This window comes from Ambystoma mexicanum, chromosome 4q (assembly GCF_040938575.1).
Source record: "Ambystoma mexicanum isolate Mex_15411 chromosome 4q, UKY_AmexF1_1, whole genome shotgun sequence".
NCBI classification, from domain to species: domain Eukaryota; kingdom Metazoa; phylum Chordata; class Amphibia; order Caudata; family Ambystomatidae; genus Ambystoma; species Ambystoma mexicanum.
The window spans coordinates 576,401,281-576,426,741 of record NC_090928.1 but is presented as its reverse complement, the minus strand read 5'-3'; the positions used below and the strand labels follow the sequence as shown (position 1 = coordinate 576,426,741).

General features: G+C 50.2%; 1 protein-coding gene across 5 annotated transcripts in view; it reads right to left on the bottom strand.

The window, feature by feature from the left end:
• The window catches only part of LOC138467840 (protein-L-isoaspartate(D-aspartate) O-methyltransferase), a 735,278-nt gene that overhangs the window by 566,292 nt on the left and 143,525 nt on the right, over positions 1-25,461 (bottom strand). For all 5 annotated transcript variants that reach the window (XM_069608118.1, XM_069608119.1, XM_069608120.1 and 2 more), the window contains one exon: positions 9,277-9,381. In XM_069608118.1, coding sequence (XP_069464219.1) covers positions 9,277-9,381 — 105 coding nt within the window. The remainder of the gene's footprint in view (positions 1-9,276; positions 9,382-25,461) is intronic.

Here is a 25,461-nt window from a genome sequence, read left to right as displayed (position 1 = left end):
TTGCCCCATCGTCGAAACAGTAGATCCATTTGATCCTGCTGGAGCTCCCACTCGTGGCAAGAGCGCAGCTCCCTGCTGAGTGAGTCAGTGACAGTGCTCTTCACCCCTGCCAGATGAAAGGGTACCAGGAACATCCCCTGGCCGACGGCCCAGTGCTACAGAACCTGCGCTTCCTTGGAGAGGGCCGGGGATCTGGTGCCCCCCTGCTTCCAAATGTAGAACATTGTGGTGGTGTTGTCAGTGAAGACCCACACCACCTTGCCCTTGAGGGACGGTAGGAATGACCCGAGGGCCCAAAACACAGCCCGGAATTCCAGAATGTTGATGTGCAACTACTTCTCCTCCGGTAGCCAAAAGCCTCTTGCGTGGAGATCTCCGTTCTGAAAGTCTGTGCCTGCCGCTAGATGCTCGCTTGACTGAGTGTCTTGATGAGGGCGATCTTGTCTTCGAAGCAAACGCTGTTGCCCATCTGGCGGAACCTGGTGTCGGCGATGTACGTGGCCACCGTGATGGCATGGTTCGATGCAACCTCGCTCTCTTACAAGAGTCCAAGGACCTCCGCCCTCCTGTTGTCCGGGAGGAAATCCAGGAGAGGGACGATTTTAAACCACAGCTCCCCGTCATAGCGGGCCACGATGGCGAGAGCGTTGGCCGCCTTAAATGGTCGACGCCAAGATGACCTGTCGTCCCATGGCGTCTAGCTTCTTTCCCTCGCCGTCCGGTGGGGAAGTGGAAGTCAATGCCGCCGACCCTGCAGATTTCTTCCTGGCCGCCGCCGAGACCACCAAGTCCGGGGACGGCTGCACTCTGGGACACTTCGGTGCAGAGTGTGGAACCCAATATTTCTTCTCGTACCGGTCTCTCTTCGCCGAGGCAGAGGATGGGTTCTTCAGGAGGGACAGCCCTTCGTCCCAAATGTTGTCTAACAGCGGGATCGAGAGCACGCTCTTCCTCTTGGCGTCTCGTCGTTGATAAAGGAATCCCTCCCCCTTTTCCGGAGGGTTGAGCTGGAACAGCTCCGATGACCTAGAGATCATGGCGAGGAAGGAGCTGATCTCGTCGGGGGGGGAGAAGCCTTGGGTACCGGCGACCTGATATCTGTTCCATCGTCGCCATCGTCCGTACCCATTGTCGCCGTATCCGGCTCAGTCTCGTCCCTCGGCAGAGGGGATGGAGGGGATGGCTGGTACGGTGGAGGAGGATGACTCGTCTCCTCTTAGCTGGTGGATCCTCTGAAGGTCCAGGTGCCGGATCGCCATCGGAGGCGCGGGCAACCTTGCCCATTATTTCTGTGCACAGGGTGTGCAGAGCTAGTAAGATGTCCTCCGACCTGTCCGTCGGAGGTGGAGGTGGTTGAGACGGGAATGTTGGAAGTGGCGTGGTATCTGGTTCTCTCGTCGCTCTCCACATCTGTCTCGTCAGGGTCCTTCCCGTAGGACCTGGCCCCGACACCCTTCTTCTCAGGCACTGTTGTCAGGCCTGAACGCTACTCCTCGGAAGAGCTCTCCGAGTCCAGCTGGACCACTGCACCCCCCCACCCCTTCTCGGCCAGGGGTGACTGTCTCGGGGAGATTGTCGGCATCGCCTTCACAGGAGTCTTCACAAAGGACGATTCCCCTCTGGGCGGGCAGGGAAACTCTCGCCTTGGTGGATGTCTCCTGGGAACCCGCATCCGCAGCCTTCGCTAGGGACGCCACCGCTCCCTCAATAGACCGTTTCACCTGGTGCACCTGGGCCTTCACGACCTTGGGTGCGTCTGAGGCCTTCACCGTGGAGAGTATGTGGGGGGGGGGGGAGGGTCAGCGCCTCACTCCCCTTGGCTTTCTCCGTCTCGATCTGGCCTTCTCCCGAAGCATACCCGGGTGATCCAACTTCCTCTTTTTCGCCGAGCCGGAGCGTTGGCTCGTGGTTGACTGTCGGCGATACTACGCCCAGCCCAGCTGCCGCAGAGCCCGTACCAACGGCTCTCCCGGTGCCTGCGGACTTGCGGTGCTTTGCCTTATGTTGGACCCCCGTCGCCAGAAAGCCCTCAAAAGGTCTTAGAGGACCGCTCATATGTTCCCGGGACTCACCTGCCGCTTGGTTCTTCGTCTCCAGCCACTCTGCGAGCCGCTTGCGACAGTCCTTCATGGTGCGGGAGGACATGTCCTTGTAGAACGCACAAGCCTCCTCCACGTGCGAGCTGTCCAAATGTAGGCAATAAAGGCACATGGAGTGCCCATCCTCCAGGAAGATGTTCCGTAGCCCGCATCCTGGGCATATCTCAAACAGCGGTGTCGTGTCTCCATCTTCGGTCATGTCCACGTGACGTTGGCCTCCAAGAGTCTTCTGGAATCCTCCGAGACGTGAACTCTATGTAAAATTGTCCTTGAGGGGTGTAGAAAGATCCGAAAAACTGGTCCCAGTTAGTCGGTTGATGGATCGATGGAGCTTGAGGCTCGATTGACCGAAAAAGAGAAAAACTCTTAGAAAAATATCAAAACGCAGTAAAAGCTCGAGAGCTATAGCACGAGGACTCCTAACACTTGAACGTTCAGTAAAAATCTGAAGATGCCTGCCAGAGGATGGGATAAGGTAGAGGGCCGTCATTGGCTGGGGGCAGTATGACCCAGAAACCAGTGATTGGTTATTAGGAGAAAGACAGTTCAGAAACAAAACTGAAACTTATTTTTTCTTTACCGAGGATTCCCAGCCCGACAACGGGGAATATTCATGAGCACGTGAATCCATGCCAGACCCCATGCTGGAGAAATCCACATGCTGGAGAAATCCATCCATGTGTGATCTGGTCACCTGTCCTCATTTTGGCATACATTAACAAAGCTACTCACCGTAGTGACTACCTTACTCCTAAATCCATAGTCCCCTTTCCTCCATACTTTTGGGACATTCCGTCCTGCGGGACGGAACCAGAGCACTTTGAAGCATCAAAAAATACTTGTCCTTTTATTTTTACATTGCGCGTTGCCTGGGCCAGACTTCCTGAGCCCCATCCAGCGCATCAGCCTTCAGTCCTTTTCGCTTTGCCAAAGTCGAAGGACAAATTAGCAAATGGAGGACATTTTTTAGAGGCGATGGTGGGTGTATGGAGGCAAGGGGACTATAGATTAGGATTAAAGTAGTCACTGTGTTATACTCCTACGCCCCGTCCCCTTTCCTCAATACTTTTGGGAGATTGCCAAACATTGCCCTATAAAATGGGTGGATGGAAATAGTTTACAGAAAACGTTTTTGAGCACTACCTGGCCAAAATGGGTAGCAGCCCTGCAGCTGAGATGAAGGCAATAGTGCTTACAGAAAGCAGAAGGGAAAGACAATGTAGCTGCTTTGGCAATGGTCTCGCAGGGCACATTTTTTAAAAGCGATAGCCAACGCCTTATCTTGCACTAGATGTGCGTGGGTGCATTGCAGGCCTTGTACTGTATAAGCTTCAGAGCTACATGAAGCAACCCAACACTAGATGGAAGCTTTGGAGGCATGGGTTGCTTTTGGTTGGATTCCCAAAGGTAACAGTCTCCGAGGGTAAACGCCAGTGGCCTCCCAACGTTCAAGTTATTGAGTACTCTTTCTGCATCTGGAGCCGAGTTTGGAAGACCGGGAAGGAAATTGTTTGGTTGATATGAACTTTGAAACAATTTTTGTAAGGAAGGGTGTGTGTAGAGCACTACCTTGTCCTTCTGAAAAACCACCAAGACGTGATACTATGATGGGGCTTGCAGTTCACTTATTCTTGTGGCCGATGTAACCGCCATCAAGAAAGCCACTTACCAGGTGAGGAACTTGAGTTCTACAGTGGCTCGAAGCGTTTGTGACAGAGCAGCGAGGACTACATTATGATCCCATTTAGGAGGAGGGAAAAATGAAGAAGCCCAGAAAAATGTCTCTTCATTAGCAGATTTGTCAGGGTGAAAGAGCAATTATCCGTGCTAAGGTATGCACCAATGGCAGACAAATAAGTTCTGCATGACAAAATATGGATGCCCATGGCCACGAGATGACAGTCAATAGAAGCCTGACGAGGGTCAAGCTGTTTGGCAAGTCACTTGTGACAGAATCAAAGCCATTTGCTTCTGTAATGAGCTCTTGTTGAATGGTTGCCTGCCACCTGAATTATACACATCTTCCGAGAGACAAAACTGTGCAGAGGATTTTAACTCCAGAACCATGCTGCCAAGCTGAAGCATTGTGGGGAGGGATGCCACGCTTGTTGATTGTACTGGTGCAGAAGATTGGGGATCTATGGCAACATGACCGTACTGCGTATGGACAGGTGCTGAAGTTCTAAGAACCAGAACATGGCTGGCCACCAAGGAGATCTGAGCAGCAGAGTGCAATTGTTGGCACATCTGTGTTTCCAAAGCGATCGATTAATCAATGGTAGAGGAGGAAAGGCATACGCTAGCATGCTGTCCCACGGAATCTCGGGCGCCTGCCTAGGGAAGAAGCATTGAGTCCGTCCCTAGAGGGATAGCATGGAAGCCTCTTGTTGGATGTCGTGAACAGGTCCAAAACTGAAAGAAAAGGTGGAAAAACATTCTTGTTGATCTCCCACTCGTGATTCGCCTCCGACTGGTGGCTAAGGGAATCTGCTGCAGTATTGTTCCGCCCCGGAATGTGCACTGCCTGTAGCCAGATACTGTTCTGTACTACCCATTCCCAAATTTGGATGGCTAGATTGACAAGTGGAGGAGACCTGGTGCCTCCCAGTTTGTTCACATAGAACACAGCCACCAAATTGTCTGTGCGTATTCTCACCACATTGCTGATAATGGAAGGCGCCGAAAAGCTTTCACCTCTAGGAACACTGCCAGGAGTTTGAGGTAGTTGATATGAGACGTTCTGTCCTTGGGTGTCCATATGTGGCAGATCTCCAAGTGATTCAACGTGGCTCCCCCAGCCCAGAAGGGAGGAGTCCGTTCTTGTAACCTGCGGTAAAGGCTACTGATGTGAGGCTCCCACTGAAAGGTTGGCTGGAGTCGACCACCAATGGAGATCCGCCAGCATGGATGACAGGATTGCTATCTATTGGGAGTCTGGGTCTGAAGCTTGAGACCAATTGCTCCGTAGCATTAGTTGTGTGTGCCTCATCTTTAGCCTTGCTAGAGGGAGAGCCAGAACACATGAGGCACAGAAGTCTCTGGAACCACTAGGCTGACCTGTGGGACGAGTTGAGAAATAGGCAGCAGTTGACAGATAAATCCATAATCCTGTCCTCTGTATGATTTTGGTTTTGGTGATATCGCAGTGAAAACCTAAGATCATAAGATCATAAGATCTTGAGAACGTCAGATTATTTCTGCCAGTTAACCAACAGCCCCAGTTGGAACAGTAGCTGGAAAAGGGTCTGGGGGTTGCGTGTTGCAGTGTGCAGACAGCGATTCCAAAGGAGCCAGTCGTCAAAATACAGATCCATGTTGACTCCTTGGTGTCTGAGGAATGCTGCAATGACCGCCATCATTTTTGTAAAGACATGTGGTGCTGAACTGAGACCAAAGGGGAGGACTCGATATTGGAAATGTTCAGTTCCTACTAATTTACGGTGTTGAGTCCCTAATAGGGATATGCATGCAAGCAAAGACGTTGGGCCCTAGGCTTGAAACTACTCTTGCGCTTCACTAGATTGTTATTTGAATTTTATTTTAGCAGCGTGGTCACGGGTGGTTGGAGGCGCAGCCCATACCTCCTTGAAATGTAGAATGAACGTGATCCTGTATACCTTGTGCTATTCGTTAAAGAGATGGATATCTACAACACAGTTTTTCCAAAACCTGTAGTGGTTTTATTAGTGTGAAGAAGACACGTAGTCTTAATTCCTCAGCCGACACGCGTTTCCACCTCAAGGGTCCTTTTCAAGGCTACACGTCTACTTCACACTAATAAAACCACTACAGATATCCATCTCTTTAACGAATAGCGCAAGGTATCCTGGATCACATTCATTATGCATGTAAGAGTCCACCACGCTGAGCCAAACACCTCTCCGAAGGGAGAATCTGATTTGGTTGGACGTGATCACCTTGAATCTTTCTTGGGGAAGGGAAAGCTTCAAGTTGAACAGGTCTAGGATAGTGCGCTGGCCAGCCTGGTTGGGTTGGGCACTGAACAGGTGGGAATAAAATACCTCCCCTTGTTCTGAAGGAGGGACACGCTCTACAGCCCTCAGGTCTAGGAGCTTTTTCACCTCGTCCCTGAGACAAGGAGACCCTGTCTGCTGTAAAGGAGGGTGAGAAGATGGGGTATATGGGAGAGGAAGGTGAAAGCCTGACCGGGCAAATGATAAAACCCACTGATCATCTGTTATGATCCTCCATGCCCCAAGATCAAACAAAATCCGTCCTCCCACGGGAGACTTGTGGGACTGATGAGCAACATTTTGTTGATTTGTCTGAAACAAGGGCACCTGCAGTTGAAGAGGAGGCTGAGGATCGGGAGAAAAAAAAAACGCTCTCCTGGTTTCTGTTGCTTGCGCTGAGGCCTACTGGAGGAGCGATCTGCTTGGTGCGCTCTTTGATCCTGAAACTCTATGAAGCCCGAGAAGGCGCTTGATCAGGGTTCTGATTTTTTGAGTGCAAGATCTCTTGGACATGGCAGATTTAGCTCAAACAGACAAGGATTTGGACGTCTGCATACTTGCCTTTGTATTGTTGAGCTCCTCATCAGTGGAGCAATGGAAAAGTTCTTTGCCCATGACTGGCAGGTCGAGCACCTTTTCTGGGACCTCCCTTGAGAACTTGGTGTCATGGAGCCACGCCTGGCGGGAAACAAACGCTGATCATAAGGCCCCCGACTGAAGTGTCCAGATCTTGAGCAAACACCCAAGCATCATAGAGGCCTTTCTTGAAGTCTTCCAGACTATCCTGGGGTAAAGTCTTGAAATTCTGCCAATTCCTGACATAAAAAGGTTGGATGCCACAAGCAGGACCTCTGTGTTAGCCCGACGTAACTGAAGCACTGCATTGGCAAATACTTTTCTCCTGATACCGTTGAGGATTTTGTCTTCTTTAGACAGCACCTGCAAAGTCGTGGTGATGGAGGAAGGTGGTTTTGACTCCAGAGCCTACACCGCTAGCGTGGAAGGAAGTGGACAGGAGACTAAAGGAATTTCCTTTGATGACTGGAGCTTAGAACAAGCGTCTATCTTCTTATTCATGTGTTGCCTAGTTTGTGGTTTTTCCCCAAACTCTGCAGCCGTATGCGAGCATGTCATTTTGCAAAAACAGACCCGAGCGCTTTTGTGACTTTAAAGGTCAGGCGCCCCCCCCGCAAGCGCTCCCTCCTGCAAAGCTAGGGGGCGGATTTGGGGTAGGAATTTCCAGCAATGCCATTAAATCCAACACCCGATTGTGAAACTCTTTGATAGAATGGGGCGGGTCTTCATTGTCTTCGTCCAACTGCCCCTCGTCCTTTTTGGCGGGAACTGTAGACTGATCCACCGGACGCAGCGTTTCAGGCACTATTTGCTCAGGTGGCTGCACAACAGGAGTTGGGTGCACCAGAGAAAGTGAAGGCAGAGGAGGCACTGGAGAAGGAGGCCCTGCTCGTATCAGATGAGGTAGTTCTGGAGCCTGTTGTAGTAAAGGAGCAGGATGAAGTTTGAGAGCCTTAGGGTACATATCATTGAAGAGATCCTAAAGTACTCCTTAATGGGGTCAGAATGCATGAGGGCCTGGAACTCGCTGAATACTGCATACTCGGAGGATGGCCTAAGTAGAGGAGTGGGCAAAGGCAGATCCAAAAGGACTGTATTCAGGTCTCCATTGAAACAGGCTGCCACGATGGTCCGCTTCTGGCTGGTTCAACGTAATGCAGCAGAGCGGACGTTGGGGGAAGCGCAATTGTGTGTGGAAGAGGACATCTCGAGCGCCAATCGATTGCCAGCCGGAAAGGGTTTCGGCTATCCAAAAGGGTTTCGGCTATCCAGGTTAGGCAACGAAAAGTGCGGCTTGACCCCCATACCCAGTACCCCTTACATTGTTGTTGATTTGGCAGGACCCGACAAAATGGCTGCCTCAACCGAGTAGGTTGATACACCATTTTGTCACTTTGAGATCTGAGTCACAGGCTTATGTGAAGCCATTGTCCGCACAGGATTTTTAGGAGCTTTTGAGTCAATTTTAGCCCTCTGAGGAAACCTCGGCAGGGCCGGTGCTGTTGGATTGTGGACTTCTGCCTGTCTTCTTTGCCCCCTCAGCAAAACTGGTATGGTGTTTAGCCCGTGAGGGGAACCTCTGTCTGAAGGCTGGTGTTACGATCCCCTGAACAAGGACCCTCAGATGCGCTGGTTCTCTTTTTAGCCCCAATTTGGGGATCCTCTGGAACGGGCTGGGTCTTTTAGCCCCTTTATGTGTAACCTCTAGAAGAATCTCGGTATGTTTAACCCCCTGAGTTGGGATCCTGGGGAGTTGCCACGGTAGAACTGGCCCTGGAACAGGGACATTTGGGGGTGACTCTGGTAACCTCAGCCCCTTGATGGTGAACCCCAGAGGCTACTCCGGCATCCAGGTTAGATCCCTTTCGGGATACCTCAGGTTGTTAAGGCTCCTCCCAGCACCTAATGACCCCGGGAATGAGTCACCAAGCAGGGTGCCCTAAAAAGTAAGGTACTTACCAGATGTTTCCTCTTGTCGATGATCTGTTGAAGGTGAGCCGGAGGAAGTCATTGGAACACATCCTACCACCTGACGAGCCTACACCGTAGTTCCGGACCTAAGCAGAACACACAGAGGGAATGAGGCACCACCCTCCCGAAACACCAGCATGAAGAACAGGACACAAAACCCTGATGCTACGGCATAGACTGAGATGAAGACACTGGGAACAGAGCAGGACGAGATGAATGACAAGAGGAAAAACAAAAATCCTTAAGATGCAAGGGCGTCAGACCCCGACTTTGTGGAGAAAAGGACTGAATGGTGATGTGCTTGGCGGGGCTCAGGAAGGTGGGGCTAAAGCCACGCACAATGGCCCCACATAAAAATGAAAGTAGGACAAAACCTAAGTGGTCCAGTCTTGTTCCGTAGGATAGAACGTCCCAAAAGTATGGAGGAAAGGGGACGGGACGCAGGCGTTAATCTTATGAATAAAGGAAAACTGCATGGTCAATAGGTCAGTTACAGTTTACATTATTTCAGATTACACATTCTTACAATAAACCTTGTTGCTTAATAAAACCCAAACCTTAAAAACACAGTCAAGAATGTATTTTGTAGATAAAATTGGAGGACTTAATTATTCTACAAAGATTTCCAAAGTATGTTTTTGCACATTAAAGCTTACCTATTGATTGTGGGGAGTCCATATATGGATTGCATTTTGCATAATGGCTACGATCCGTGCTCAGCATTACTTCAAATACTTTTTCTGACTTTATTATTCCATTTTCTAGAGAATAGGAAAACATGTAATGGTTACGTAATGCAAAAGGGCTACCTTAAATTGGAAAAACAGCAATGATCATTTGTGTGCTATATTTTAAACTAAAAAAGACAATTGAGGGACAGTGCATGAGAATCACAAAGGCTACTTTACAAAGAACTACATAAGGGAATCCAAAAAACATAAAACTAATAAAGTAAGAAATCGTAGGTCTTAAAGACTACCTCAGACAAAAAAATGTAATGGCTCATTGTGAATGCAGGGAGATGCTCCAATTAGGTGGATCCCGCACACATTTTAAAAAAAACTGCTTGCACAATTATGTTGAAGCTTCAACTAGCAGATACCTTAACCTCGGCCTGTCTCCCAAAATGCAGGGGACCAGATGCATTCGACACATTCGACCCGGGAGACTCAGCCCAGAAGCCACTGGTGAATGATTTCCTTTACATGGCATAAATTGATTAGCAGAGATTGCTAATGAACTTTTTTAAATTAGCAAATATACCCATTTGATTAGCAATTTTGTACTGATATTTATTAATGTCAACAAAAGTTATTTGTACCCAAGATATGAAATAAGCAACAATACAGCAGTTTCACGAACCACTGAAATAAGACATTAGTGAGCAGGGTCAGGCCTTGAAAATTCAAAATTCAGCTAGACCTGCAGGTTGGGTAACTTAGTTTACCTATCCAACCTAAGAGAAATGCACTCGACCCATAGCAACAGAGGACAACACATTTAAAATTAGATTTCTGTAAAATGGTGCATGTCACTACAAACCCGCTTTATGTTTCCAACACTGCTTCTGCTCTGAGGCCAGCCATGCACAGTGAAACTTGAATTTGATATTTAATGCAAACAAAGTAAATGTTTGAAACATTTATCCGCCATCTCTTGCTAACGTTTCTTGCCCTTCATAAAATCTACTTGACTGTGCGAATGGGTGAAAAGACTTGGCGGGCCCCTGATGAATGTCTGTAAAATGTAAAAGGTTAGCTGCATGAATGGACACAAATAAATAGATATGATAAAAAGGCTCTGTAAACAATTTGGCCAGCTGTCTTCTGCAGGTGGTAATATATAATGCAATCAAGTAAAGCAAAGCGGGCTCTGGATGCTAACTAGTGTTTGGTATTGCCGTAGATCTGTAGATGTACAGACTGGATGGAACTATTGATCACTACTTTGCGTAACCATCTAGTTAGCTTTATGAATTCATTATGTAAGAGGAAAGAACAAGAACCAAGCAGAGTAGGTGGCGTAGCAGGCAAATAACTGGGAAAACCAGGTGGAATGTTGTCGTTTGCGGTCATCCCACGTTCAGGGTACCGGGTATAAAAGCAACGGGGTGATAATATAGAATGTCAAAGAGCATGTGATGGATCATGGGTTGAGCATCAGTTGCAAGATGTATGCAACCTGCGTGTTGCAGAACTAGGTTTGCCATCAAAAGTATTTGATCATGAACATTTTCAAAAGTGTTCACTCGTCAATATGATTCATCTTCCCCAACAAAATTAAATATACTTGACACTATGAAATGTAGACACACCAACCTAAACGTTACTGTAAAGCACAGTGTTTATACTGTAACTATGCACTATGTAATAACTTAGGAATGGAATTGCATGACTATCTTTTACAAAAATATTAAGTTAACACATACTTGTCAGAGTATAGAGAGCTTAATTAAGGGGCCAATTCATGGAAGTCTCGCAAGCACCTCGCACAGAGAGGGAGCGTGCACCAGGCGCAGCGCAAAACCGCTTTTTCGCGCAACGCGTATTCATGGCTTTCCCAATCCATTACAAGCCGTTGCGCAGTGAACATCCAGCCGCGCCTGTTACACCCAACACCGCCGCTTGCGCAGGAAAAAGCCAGTGAAATGTCGAATGCGGCACAAAGGCCCCGATTTGGCTGGCGCGTGCGTGGTACGCAAGGGCCTTTTCATTCGATTCAGCTGGCGTGAGCACGCAAGGGCCTTTTCAACCGATTTGGATGTGCAGTGGACCCTCCTCACCGCCCCCCCCCCCCATCACCCGTGACCATGCCCCACAGGTAGCCCACACCACAGGGGACCTGACACCCCCCCCAGCTCCCCCAACACCAGTGACCATGCCCCGCAGGAAGCCCAAACCACAGGGCACCCCCCCACGACCCTACGATGTCAACCCAGATCCTACTCGGTCCTTCGTTGTCGAGGCGCGATGTTGAGAAGAGGGCATCATAATGCCCCAGGACTTGCTCCAGCAGGATGCCTACTTCATTGGGACTGAAGCCGGCAGCCCTCTGCCTCTCTCCCAGGGGGTTGCCACTTGCCCCAGATGTTTCTTGGTCTGACATGGCAACCCCCGAGGCAGGTGTGGGTGGGCAACTGCGTCCTGGGGCTGGGCTGTGGAGCGATGGTACAACAGTCAGGAGTCTTCTGTGTCAGCAGAGGTGGTCTCTGCAACAGGATCCCTGGCAATGGCTTCTGTGCAGGCACCAAATTGCAGGGCACGTAGGCAGCAGGCACACTGAGTGGGCTGGCAGCAGCAGATGGCTCGTAGGCGGCAGCTCGGGGCTTTGGGGGGCAGGTAAGTGGGCAGGAGGGTGGTCTTCCATGTGTTGTCGCGTGGCCAGCTTGATGCAGTGTGACTCCGCACGTGCAAAAACAGCGTGTTAGCGTGGAATTCAAGGACAGGCCATTAGCGCGTAAGTGACGTGATGCGCGCGGGCGTTGCCTTCAGTACGGGTTTAAAGTCTGCGTAGAACACCAGTTTGCTGTACATGCTTTTTGTGGAGACTGGCGTGTGTGATTCTTCTTCTTGTGGGTTCACACGAGATATCTTCACTACGGTTACAGTTCGTACTTCTTATTTTGGCGGAGGAGTTGCCTACATGCACAAGCGTGTGTTTTTCTTTTTCATTCAAGGCAGACTGAGACGCGCATGCTTTTCCACCCACTGTGGTAGCCCCGGTGTGTTGCGTACCCCATTTGAGGTCAGAGTAGCCTGCGTGTTCCACGCGTACATTTTTTGTGTCCCTGGGTGCCATGGAATACTGCAGGACTTATTCCACGCACGTGGGCTACTGAGGGGTCACGTGCACATTTTTTGTTTCTGGGGTGCCCGAGCATTGCGTGACCTGTCATTTATCCCCAGAGGTCACAGACAGCTTTGCAGGAGCACAGGGGTACTTTTACCAGCACGTACCCTGCCCCTTCGCCCCAATTGCCCAGGACAATTGTGTGCACTTCTCATTCGCACTAGTCCATCAGTGCCATGGTTGGGAGGTCACCAATTGGTAAGGGCGGCAAAGCTGGGCAACCTCCCAGAGGTGGCTGTGGTGGGGCTAGTGGCCAGAGAGGCTGCATTGGGGGACGTGGGCAGGGTGGTCCACGAGGGCAGGATGCCCAGACACATGCTGCGGCTACCACCATCCAGGCTCAGGGTCAGCCTCCGCGGGCTGTATTGGCACAGGCACAGGAAGACTTCCAGGCAGATTTTCGTGTCGGGAAGGCCAAGGCACGTGTGGCTAAGGTTGCTGTGGCCAAGGCACGTGTATCTGGGGCAGCAGTGACATCTGCTGCCCCAAGCAGCCAGGTTGTGGCAGCTGCAAGGGAAGATGCACACACCACACTGGCTGCGAGTCAGCCAGCCAGGACTGTGTTGGTCACGGCCCTTGGCACAGAGGCAGTTGTTGCGCTGGGTCCTGGTGACAGCCCCCAGCAGCCAATGCTTCCACAGTCAGGACTTCTGTTGTCATGCCATTGCCTGCTCCCATTGGCCAGCCACTCAGGGTCCGCACCACCTACCAATAGGAGGAAACGTGTTCCTGCGCAAGAGGCTGGGACACCGGACACGGCTCAAGCCCCCGGCACGGCAAGGAAGAAGAGATTCAATGAAGTGGAACTGGACGCACTTGTGGGCTACGTGTCGGGACACGAACGCGAAATGCTGGTGATGGCAGGGTGCAATACTACGCCTGCCCAGCGTAAGGCCCACTGGCAGTGCATCGCGGAATGTGTCAGCGCAATGGGATTTGAGAAGCGCTGACACATAAGCGTTGGTTTGACGCCAAGCAAAAAACAAGCGGGCATCTAATTATGCCTCTTCTCTGGTGACTGGCAGTGGGCCGCCACCAGAGAACGATGAACTCACTACGCACGAGGAAATCGCTGCAGGGTTCATCAATGAGGGTCAGATCCAAGGAGTGGCAGACATGATGGATTATGATGCAATGTCCGGTGAGTGTTGATGCGTGTGTGTCTAGCCCATGCGGATTCCGATTGGGTGATGTGTTGTGATTGAATGCCAGTTCAGGCTATGTAGTCGTGACTGCCATGTGTGACCCATGCGATACTTGACCGATACGTGCTTGTTGTGATGCTGTCTACATACAGGCCATGTGCTACACACAAAGCCAATTCTCATCACCACACCTGCACCCTTCTTACATGCCAAACACTCGGCAGCCTCTTGTCCATATCCTTGCTCCCAGACATGTTTGCGGATAGACTGTGATGATCTTCCACTCAACACTCAGCCTATGTCGTCACATGACCGGCGCCTCTGTAAGGTCACCCTGCAAGCTGGTCACCCGCAGGGGCATGCTTCCTTGCCTCTCTGTCCCCCAGCAGCTCACTGTCTCCATGGTATTGGTGGTTCACATGTTGGACTACTGTAACAGCCTGTCCCCAAATTCTGTGTATATGCACACTTCCCTCTGCTACTCTGCCAGACCTGTACTGTGTGGTACATCCTTTGCCCTTGATGCAGGGTGTCTCACGGACTGTGCAGATGGCACATGCTCACAGTGGACATGAGTGTTCATTCATGGACGGCGTGCACTCCCAGCAGGCCCCTATGGGTCCGTGTCACGCTACAGATACTACTCCATCTCCAGTATTTCAATCGTATCATGGTATTTAGTCATCCCTTTCATGCTCACTCAGGGTCAGTTCCTCATCACGGACATTTTTTGGGTGCCCTCGTCTGTGTCGAGTGTAAGCCTCCCTGCCTCTATGCAACTGGTGTTGTAGCTTCTCCGTGTCTGGGTGAACTGCTGATGATTCCTCAGGTGTTGTGCTTTCTGTCCTCCTCGTCTGCTGTAGTCCCAGATGATGGGAGTTGACACCTGCCCACACTGTCTGCTATGACACAGTTCTCTGATCCACCAGTCTGAGCCATGCACTGCCTCCCAGCCATTACCCAAAATGTGGTGGTGGAGGTCAGGGGGGGCGGGAATGGTACTGTATCCCTACAACCCTCTGAACACTTTGCACATGATGACTGCACTCGCCCCACCGCTGTGCACTGCTAAGACTAACGGGACAAATATGACATCACAAAATGTCATTGTTGACATTACTGATGACATCACTTGTGCTTCTAGTTTTCATGCACAGCCTCCACAAGGGATTGCCATTATAATGTTGGCAGAAAAGTATCACATCATTGAAAGAACTACCATGTGCCAAATAGTTCATTAAGCAATGCATTGCTATAAACACCATTGCATTACTGAGTTATTTCCAGTACATAAACTCATGTACAAACCTAGGCATTGTCTGCACCATGCGCAATAGAGGTGCAATATTCAAAATCTTTCCATGTTGGATAGTAAAATGATAAATGCTTTCATTTCAGAGTTTTGCATACTGTGAAACAGAAGTACCTACCAATGCCTCACTTACTGCATAATTGTACTACTACACACAAAACAAAGACCACAATGCTTACAAATAAAATCATATATAGGGAAAGTAAAGTAAGCAAAAAAACTGCAGTATTAACAGAAAGTGTTCATAACCTAACCAATTAATTTCATGCACAGAAAAGATTCCTGTGTTTCAGGGTTCCTTCTTCCCCCATGTATATGTATCATATGATGTGACTGAACCCTAAGAAAAGTAATGTAAGAACATATGATATGGTTAAGCTCTACAAATATAGTACTTTTTACTTTTTTAATTCATGACTAACAGGAAAGAAAGCCACCTGGCATAGATATGTCCGAACAAAGAAAAGAGGGAGACAGACAGACATGTGATGGCATCAATGACATTTGTGATGTCATCTTTGATGTCCTTGGCGTTAGTCTTAACAATGCACGGTGGTGGCACGAGTTATGGTTGCTTAGCTTACATAACTGGCGAATTTCAGGATTTTGTTCGGTTTTACTTGTAACCAGAACGTCCCTTTAACAATGTTTTTTCACTGAATATATAGAGATAGATACAGAATACATTACTCACCATAATCATATTTCTGGTGCTTGTATCTGCTTAGATTCACATGCTATGCATAGACCGACATCTAGTGGAAGCTGCAGAGTGTTACAGTTTTCGAAACTCGAAAACGGATGTCGAATAAGGCATGCCAGTAATACTATCCCTATTGCGACGTCCCCTGTACCAATGATCCCTCACACGTGTAGGTCCCTCCGATTGTATTTTTTCTGACATGAGGTAGCATGAGGAGTAGCGCGAGTACAGAGTGTCCAAGCAGCTATATGCATATAGTAGCCCATATAACATCTATGCAACCTTCTCCAGGGGAGGAAGGGTGGGCGCATGTGAATCTAAGCAGATACAAGCACCAGAAATACGATTACGGTGAGTAATGTATTCCTTCTGATGTTTGTGAAATCTGCTTAAATCACATGCTATGCATAGATTAGCAAGCAGTGTTATGAGAAGGTGGTGGGTTCTGAGAAGGAGTAGCAGCAAATAAATGTTTTAGAACCTCTTGTCCCACCTGTGTATATCTTGGAATGCGTATCAATGCAGTAATGCTGAGTGAAGGTGTGAAATGAGCTCCATGTAGTTGCTTTGCAAATGCTGTCTAATGGGACATTTGCAATAAAGGCTAGAGTAGCCCCAGTAACCCGTGTGGAGTGGGCTCTTGGTGTAAAAGGCAGTGTCTAATCTGATAGTGAATAGCATAATTGTATACATGTGACTATCCATTTGGAGATGGCTCTCTTGGAAACACTATCTCCTTGTCGCCTGTAGCCATGAAGACGAACTGTTGATCAGTCTTCCTAAGCGGTTTGGTCTTGTCTACGTACCGCCCTCCTTACATTTAATGTGTGGTGTTTGACCTCAGCTGAGCTAGTTGGTTTCTGAAAAAAAGCCGGAAGCTCAATTGACTGGTTTACATGGAACTTGGAAACAAATTTAGGGGAGAACCTAGGGTGAGTCCGTAAAACCAACTTGTCTTTATGGATGATAAAGAAAGGGTCCTGCACAGACAAGGATTGGAGTTCGCTGACTCTTCTTATGGAGATAATATCAACTAAGAAGGCAGTTTTGTAGGTAATGTGTTTAAGGGTAGCTTGATGCAAAGGCTCGAAGGGAGGTCCCATGAGATTTGCTAGTACCACATTTAGGTCCCAACCATGCAGGGGATTAGAGTTTGGGGGTGTAGTCTTCACTCCCTCCATGAATGCTTTAATGACTGGAACTTTCCACCATGAGACTTTACTTTGAGAGGTGGTACAGGCTGATAAAGCTGCTAGATGGACCTTTAAAGAATTAAAGGCCAACCCTGAATCCAACAAGTGGAGCACATTCTATGGGGTGAATTTGCTTAGATTGGCACCAAATTACGAATCATTTCCACTTGTGGAAATAAAAGTGTCTGGTATTTGGTTTCCGTGCCTCTTAGGATCTCTATACACCTTTGTGGAAGATTAAGATGACCGAACTCTATGACTTCACGAGCCATGCTGCTAGATTCAAAGAGTGAGGATGTGGGTGTATCGTTGTTCCCCCTCCCCCCCGTGCTGAGTCAATAAGTTGACCTGGTACGGGAGCTTGATGGGATCGCACATCGCCGGCTTGCGCAGATGTGGATACCACGGTTGTCTTGCCCACATAGGAGCAACTAGGATGAGTGTCATCTGATCCTTGTGTAGCTTGTTTACTATTCTGCTGATTAATGGAGTCGGGGGGGGGGGGGGGGGAGCGTAAGCAAATTTCCCTGACCAGCTCATCCATAGGGCGTTCCCCTTGTTGGGGGAACCTGGACGCAAAGTCTGGGCATACCTCATTTTCTCTTGTAGCGAACAAGTCTAGAGAGGGGTAGCCCCAAAGAGAGCAGATGTGGTCTACCACGTCCGTGTGTAATTGCCACTCATGTTCCTCTGGCAGAGGATGTCTACTGAGAGAGTCCGCTAGAGTGTTGAGTACACCTGGAACATGTTGGGAGGACAGGGACATTCCTCGACTGAGTGCCCACTTCCATAATTATTTAGCCAGTTTGGACAGATTTGGAGAGTTTGTTTGCCTCCCGGCTTGTTGATATAGAACATTGCAGTGGTCGTGTCTGTTAGGAGGCATGTAGTGCCATGAAAACTGGCAAATATTCCAGTAGATTGATGTGTTTCTGTGCAGTCACTTGTGACCACAGGCCGTGTGCTGTGTGCTGAAGGTAGTGGGTCCCCCACCCGGAAAGTGACGCGTCTGTTGTGACGACCGCTTGTGCTTCCGGTTTGTGGAAGGGCTTCCCTTTGAGCAGATTTTTCCTTGACCACCAGCGTAACTTCTGAACTAGTGTTGGCGAAACAATCACTAGATCGTCCCACTGACCACTTGCCGGAGACCATTGTTTCGCCAACCAATCCTGCATTGGTCGCAGGCGCACGTGGGGGACCAGGTAAATGCATGATGCCATCATACCTAGCAGATACATTGCTTTGCGTACACTTAACCGGAGACTGGCTTGATACAGGGGTATTTGCCGAAGCATGTTTTGTACTCTTTCCATGGATGGGAAGGCTAAGCCTGTGTTTGTATCTAATACAGCTCCTAGGAACTGTTTTGATCCGTCTGGTACCAGACTTGACTTTCTCGTTTATTGAGAAGCCCAATTGGAAAAGAAGGTCTATTGTTCTTTGCGTGTTTAGCTTGCAAAGTTGGAGGGTTTCTCCATTGATCAGCCAGTCGTCCAGTAAGGGTACACTGGGATGGACTCCCTGCGTATGTGCGCTGCCACCACTGCCAGTACCTTGGTGAATAGCCTTGGAGCCGAGGCTATCCCGAAGGGCAGCACTTTGAACTGGTAGTGCTGGTCTGCTACTCTGAATCGCAAAAATCTTCTGTGTGCTGGGAACATTGAAATATGAAAATAAGGATTTTCATGTCCAATGTTGCCATGTAATCCCCCCGCTTTAACAGAGGGATTACTTGTGGCGTTGTCATGCAAAATTTTTGTGGCTTGACAAACTTGTTTGCAGGGCACAGGTCTAGTACCGGGCGCATGGTCAGATCTTTTTTGGAACAAGGAAGTACGTTGAATTCATACCCTTGTTCACCTCATTGTATTCACGATCTCTATGGCGTCCTTGAGGAGTAGGGCCTTGACTTCCTCCACCAGGATGAGTTCTTCTTGTGATGGTCTTTTTTGTCATGAGGGGAGGTTTGATGGTCTTCCTTGTAGTTCTACACAATAACCTGTTACCATTGACAACACCCACTTGTCTGATGTTATCCCCTCCCATACGTGGGTGAAATTAGATATTTGTCCCCCGACTGGGGATGGATGGGAGGGGACCCATAGCGGGGTGTCATTGTTTGGAGGGCGTTACTCCACCTCTGGTGGGGGAACCTCTCCCTCGGCCTCTGCACGGACCCCTGGATAGCCCTGGGACGCCTGTTGATTACTGTTCCACAGGGAACTTTGACTGTGCACATTTTGGCCACGAAAATGATCGCCACCCCTTTGGTTGGGTTGTTGGTCAGTTGGCCGAGGGATTGGAGTGTTTCGTATTCGTCCATGGCGGACCTTAGAGCGTCATCAAACGCCTTACCAAACACATTCGGCTCAACGGGCATGTTGAGTAAGGTGGCTTGTGTTTCTAGTTTAAACCCCGACTGCCTAAGCCAGGCATGGCGTTTCAGGATGGTGGCTTCAGCGAGAACGTGTCCTGCGTTATCCGCTGCATCAAAGTTTTTCTTTAGGAGGACTTCGGCTTCCAGAAGGGATAGTTTAGCCTTAAGTGGTTCTGCGCTGACTAAGAGCGAGCCGTAACCTCATCCCATTATGTGCAGTCGTAGCTAGCTAGTAAGGTTGAGTTGTTAGTTATTCGTGCCTGATACGCTGCAGAAGATGCCATCTTCCTTCACAGTGCATACAGTTTTTTTCTCTTTATCCGGAGGAGCTTCGGATGAGGCCAAAGGGGTACCTGCTCTCTTCCGTGTAGTGGTTATTACCAGAGAGTCTGGTCGAAGCTGGCCACGTATGTACAAAGGTTCGGAAGGCACTGGGCGAAAGAGCTAATCAATTCTTGGGTTTACCACCATGGTCTGATTCGGCATCTCTAAAAAGGGCTGAATCCTTCTTTGGACTGACTTGAGTAGTGGGATAAACTGGGTAGCCGGTCTCTTGTCGCACAAGATATTTTCGGCTACATAATTATCCTGCTGGATTTCCCGAGTTAAAATCCCAAAATGTTCAGCAGCCCTTAGTAGTAGGTTATTGAATAGGGGCTGGTTATCAATTGGCGAGTCGGGTGGGGGAGGGTCCTGCAGGACTGGAGAGTCCATTGCAAAGACCACTGACTCAAGTGTCGTCTTGATCAACTTCTCCATCAACGTCGTAACCCTCGACATCAAAGTAGAGGTTGTACTCGTCTATATATTGATCTTCTCCTGCATCCGGATCGTACAGATCCGAGGAGATCCGAGGCATTTTGTAGGGTGGTATATCATACAGTTCCTCTGTGGGAATGGACCTTTTCTTTGGTGGTAGAGCAGACAATTTAGAGAGAGGGCACATGTGGTGTTCTACAGCTAGTCGCCCGGGCAGTAGGCAGAGTGTTTGCCAGACTTTGCAGAGCATGTGGGTGCTCTTGGAAAAAATTTGCAAGGCATGTCATGCGTCCCATAACCCTATCTATCTCTTGTGCAGTCCATGGAGCTGAACTGGGGATAATCCCCGGGTGGGTAGGTGCAGGGGTAGAGGGAGTAGGGAGTCCACTATCTACCTCTTCTTCATCCAGATTGATAGGATCAGGCTGCTCAGGCTGCTCTGTAATGTTTTGAACGGGGATACTATCAGGTTCTGGGGTAGTAGACTGTTCCCCAAGCTTATCCCTTCTATCTCTCCTGTGTCCCTGTCTTTATCAGGGGGACTGGACCCGTCCTTCTGATCCCTGCTCTTGGAAGAGGATTTTTTTAGAGCTATGGGTCGAAGTAGGGGCGCTGGGGGTCTGTTTTTCAATAGAACGGGAAATTCCCGACTCTTTGGCCTTTCCCCCGGATGTATGTCGAATTTCGACTATGGGAACGGGGTCGGCGGCGCCTCTCAATAGCACGAGGCCTAGCGAGGGAGTTGAGGCCGACATCCTTTGTCTTTACGTGCATATCATGAGAAGGCCGCTCGGGTGCGATTTCAGACGCATCGCTGTGGGGAGTGTGTGGTGCCCTTGCCGCCGGGTGTCTTCCCCATTAACAGGACCGCCGGCCTGTCTACCAGGGTCGGGGGCTGGCACTGGAGAATGGCAAGGTTCCCCGTTTCGGACGGCGTCGCCGTCGCTGGGTGCCCCTTCATCCATGTCGGCCTCGGCCTGCATAGCGTGATGGGCCCAAAGTTTTATCCGCCTGTCCTTGAGGGTCTTGGGTCGGAGCAGCTTACAGGCCGACAATGAGCCTCGTCGTGGTCTCTATGTAAGCAACGGTTGCACACCCTATGCTTATCGACCCGCATAAATTTCTCATTACAAGAGGGGCAGAATTTAAACGGAGTACACTCCATATTGGGGGCAGGCAGCTGGGCGAACCAGGAAGGGGTTGAAAAGTACATGGTGTTATGACCACCCCCCACTCTACCTACTGTTAGGCCGAGGCCGAAAGGGTCTTCCAAGGTCAGGTGCCGCCGTAGAAATCTGTCAGACGGTCCGTCTCGTAGTCTTCCTGAAGTCTTCACCGGGTCGAGGCACGGCTTCGGTAAAGGACAGAAAGATATACTATCTTAAAATATTTATAAAATTCAATGGCGTAAGCTGAAATTGCACTCCGCTTAGTTGCGACCACTCACTATGGCGGAAAAAACAATCTGAGGGACCTACACGCGTGAGGGTTCATGGGTACAGGGGACGTCACAATAGCGATAGTATTACTGGCACTCCCTATTTGACATCCATTTTCGAGTTTCGAAAACGCTGCTTCCACTAGATGTCGGCCTATGCATAGCATGTGATATAAGCAGATTTCACAAGCATCAGAAAGAAAGATAGATTACACGACCTGCGGTAGAAGCTGTGTAGTTACTGTTAAGTTGCTCAACTAATAGGAAGAGCACTTTCTGTGGCTTATAAATTTGCTCCCCCTGGACGAATCATCACCAAACGTTGCAAAAAAGTATATGGCCTGCTCCCTCCAGTAGTTTCATTTAAAATGACCAAAAAGTAGGTCCCAAAAAATGTGTGATATCTGGGTTCCGGTCCGCGGACCCATTTCCCAGTTCGGTCCGCGGACAGGCCTTCGATTGATCCAGAGGGTGACGCGTTGTTGGTGGACATCGGACGCGCCCACGGGTTGTATGGTTAAAAGCCATGAAGTGCGTCAGATTTTTGGAAACGCCTGCCATGTTGGATTCAGACATTATAGCGGTGGTAAAAGAAAAGGAACAAGTTACTTACCTGTAACTGTTGTTCTCCAGCATGGGTCTGGCATGGATTCACATGCTCATGAACATTCCCCGACGTCAGAGTGGGAATCCTTGGTAAAGAAAAAATCAGTATCAGTTTCGTTTCTGATTTGTCTTTCTTAGTAGTAACCAATCACTGATCTCTGGCTCATACTGCCCCCAGCCAATGACTGCCCTCTCCCCAAGCCCCGCCTCTGGCAGCCATCCTCAGATTTGGTAGCACGCCAAGTGGCAGTATGACCAAGTGAAGAGCAGCAGAGGGGTAGGTGGGAGGGTTCGCATGTGAATCCATGCCAGACCCATGCTGGAGAACAACAGTTACAGGTAAGTAACTTGTTCCTTCTCCACCATGGGGTCTGGCCTGGATTCACATGCTCATGAATAAAAGAATACATAGCAGTATACACATGCACAACCACGGGAGGTGGCAAAGGCTCAACATTAAGCATTACATCCAAAACTCAACATTAAGCAATTCTTACCTCCTCACCAGGATCACCTTAGGCAAACAGGTTGCGCAGCACTGCTTGGCCGACCCTGGACTCCTCCCTGGAGTCCCGATCGACGCAGTAGAATCTTGTGAAGGTGTGCGTCGACCTCCACGTAGCAGCCCTGCAGATGAACAGCAGGGGCACACCAGACGGGAACGCTGTGGTAGCAGCGATCGCTCTGGTCGAATGGGCTCTTGGACGGCTGGGCAGCGGTCGGTTTGCCAACCGGTGACAGTGCATGATGCAGCCGGAGAGCAATCTGGAAATGGAAGTCTTTGAGAGAGCCTTCCCTTGATTCACAGACCCAAAGTTCACAAACAGTTGTGACGTCTTCCGAAAACTCTTCGTGCGGTCCACATATAACTTCAGCGCTCTAGCTACATCCAGCGAGTGCAAAGTACTCTCGGCCGGCGTCAAAGGCGACGGGAAGAAAACTGGAAACACCAAGGGCTCATTGAGGTGGAAGTCCGACGGCACCTTGGGCATGAAGGAGGGGTGCGTCCTCAGCACCACCCTCATGGCATGAAAAGTCAAGTATGGAGGCTTTCAAGATAGGGCCTGGATCTCTCCCACTCGTCGTGCGGAGGTGATGGCCACGAAGAACGCTGTCTTCCATGACAGGAACTTCAAAGGCGCCGAAAGCATAGGCTCGAATGGGGCCCCCTCCCATGTGCCTGGTCAGCACCACATTAAGCACCCACGCCGGGGCAGGAGCCTTCACCGGCGGGAATGATCGGAATAGTCCCTTCATAAATTCCTTCACCAGGCGATGAGGCCACAAGGACTCCCGTCCCGTAGTCCTGGTGTATCGGGAGATGGCAGCCAGATGTATTTTGATGGAGGTGTGAGCCAGTCCAGCAACAGTAGGTATGGCAGTACTTGAGGGGCCGTAATCCGCAGAGGGTTAATCTTCTGTGCACTGCACCAGACAGAGAACCTCTTCCATTTATGACCGTAACACTTGAGAGTTGAGGACGCCCTGGCTTTTGCAAGGACCTCTCTGCAATCAGCCGGTATATCGTACCCTCCAAACTCTAGTGCTGCAGGAGCCAGGCCTGCAAGTTCAGCGACTGTGGGTCGTGATGGAGAATAGCGCCTCCTTCTCTGGAGAGAAGATCCGCGTCCGCTGGCAGCCTGACTGGCGGGGAAGTTGACAAGTCCAGAAGGTCCGGGAACCAGATCTGCCTCGGCCAAGCTGGTGCGACGAGGATCATTCTGCACCTGGACTTTTTGAGCTGATTGATGAGGCTGAGCAGCAACGGCAACGGAGGGAACGTGTATAGAAACAGGCCGTCCCAGGGGAAAAAGAAAGCATCGCCCATGCTCCTCGGCTGTGGGAACCTGCTGGCGAACCTGGCACTTGGAGTTTGTCGCCGTCGCGAACAGGTCGATCTGGGGTTTGCCCCATCGTTGGAAGAGCCGATCCACTTGATCCTGGCGCAGTTCCCACTCGTGGCACGAGCGCAGCTCCCTGCTGAGTGAGTCGGCGATGGGGTTTTTTATTCCTGCCAAGTGGAATGGAACCAGAAACATCCCCTGGGCGACGGCCCAGTGCCACAGATCCTGGGCCTCCTTGGATAGGGCTGGGGATCTGGTGCCCCCTTGCTTCCGTATGTAGAACATCGTAGTGGTGTTGTCGGTGAAGATCCTCACCAATTTGTCCTTGAGGGACGGAAGGAACGACTTGAGAGCCCAGAACACTGCTCGGAGCTCCAGAATGTTGATGTGGAGAGACCTCTCGTCCGGGAGCCAAAGGCCTCTTGCATGGAGATCTCTGGTGTGGGCCCCTCAACCCTCCAGTGAGGCCTCCATCGTCACCGTCTCCTGAAAAGCCGAGGTTTGAAAGTCCTTGCCTGTAGTGAGGTGAGCACGGGTGCCCCACCATAGGATCTCCCGATGGAACTCCTCGTTGAGAGGGATCCTGTCCTCGAAGCAGCCCGTCGCCTGAAACCAGCGGGCGACGAGGAACTCCTGTAGCGGACGCATCCGAAGTCTGCAAAGGGGTACAAGATAGATGCATGCGGACATCATCCCGGGAAGGGACTTGATGGACCTCACCCTGGCCACGTCCGTGGCTAACAGGCGCCGCACCTTGTCCAGGATGGTCTTGGTCCTCTCCTCTGAAGGGGAGGCCAATTGCCCCACTGTATCGAGCTTCATTCCCAGAAACAGTGCTACTTGCGATGGAACCAGGTGGGATTTGGGGTAGTTGATGGCGAACCCCAGCTCCGTGAGCAATCGGACTGTCCTCGCCGTGTGTTCGACGGCGAGTTTCCTTGTCCTTGCCCGGATTAGCCAGTCGTCTAGGTAGGGGTAGACGTGGATCCCCCTGCAGGCGAAGCCACGCCGCCACTGGTGCCAGGCACTTGGTGGAAACCCTGGGTGCTGACTTTAATCCGAACGGTAGGGCTCTGAATTGGTAGTGGCGTCCCTGAACCACAAACCTGAGGAACTTCCAAATCCCCATTCTAAAAAGGCACAGGAAGTAAGCATCCTCCAGGTCCAACGACGATAGGAAGTCGCCTTCATCCAGCTGTCCCAGCACGTGCTGGAGGGTGACCATCCTGAATTTCTGCGCCTTGATGTATTTGTTTAACCAACGCAGGTCCAGGCTGGAGCGCCAACCGCCTGTCTTCTTTCTGACAAGGAAGTACCTTGAGTAGACTCCGGAGCCCCGGAGTCTCCTGGGGACGAGCTCGAGGGCACCTTTCTTGAGCATCGCCCTTACCTCCAACAGCAGTTGAGGGACGTAATTCTCCTTCCTGGCCACGGGAGGAATGCGAGGGCACTTCTTTTGGAATTCCAGTGAGTGCCCGTTGGCCAGGGTGTCCAACACCCAACGGTCGGTGGAGATGGACTCCCACACGCTGACGAACTTTGTCAGCCGGCCTCCCACCGGGGTGTTTCGGTGGGGGCCCGACAACACGGCCGGGTCAGTCTTGCTTGGAGGCGG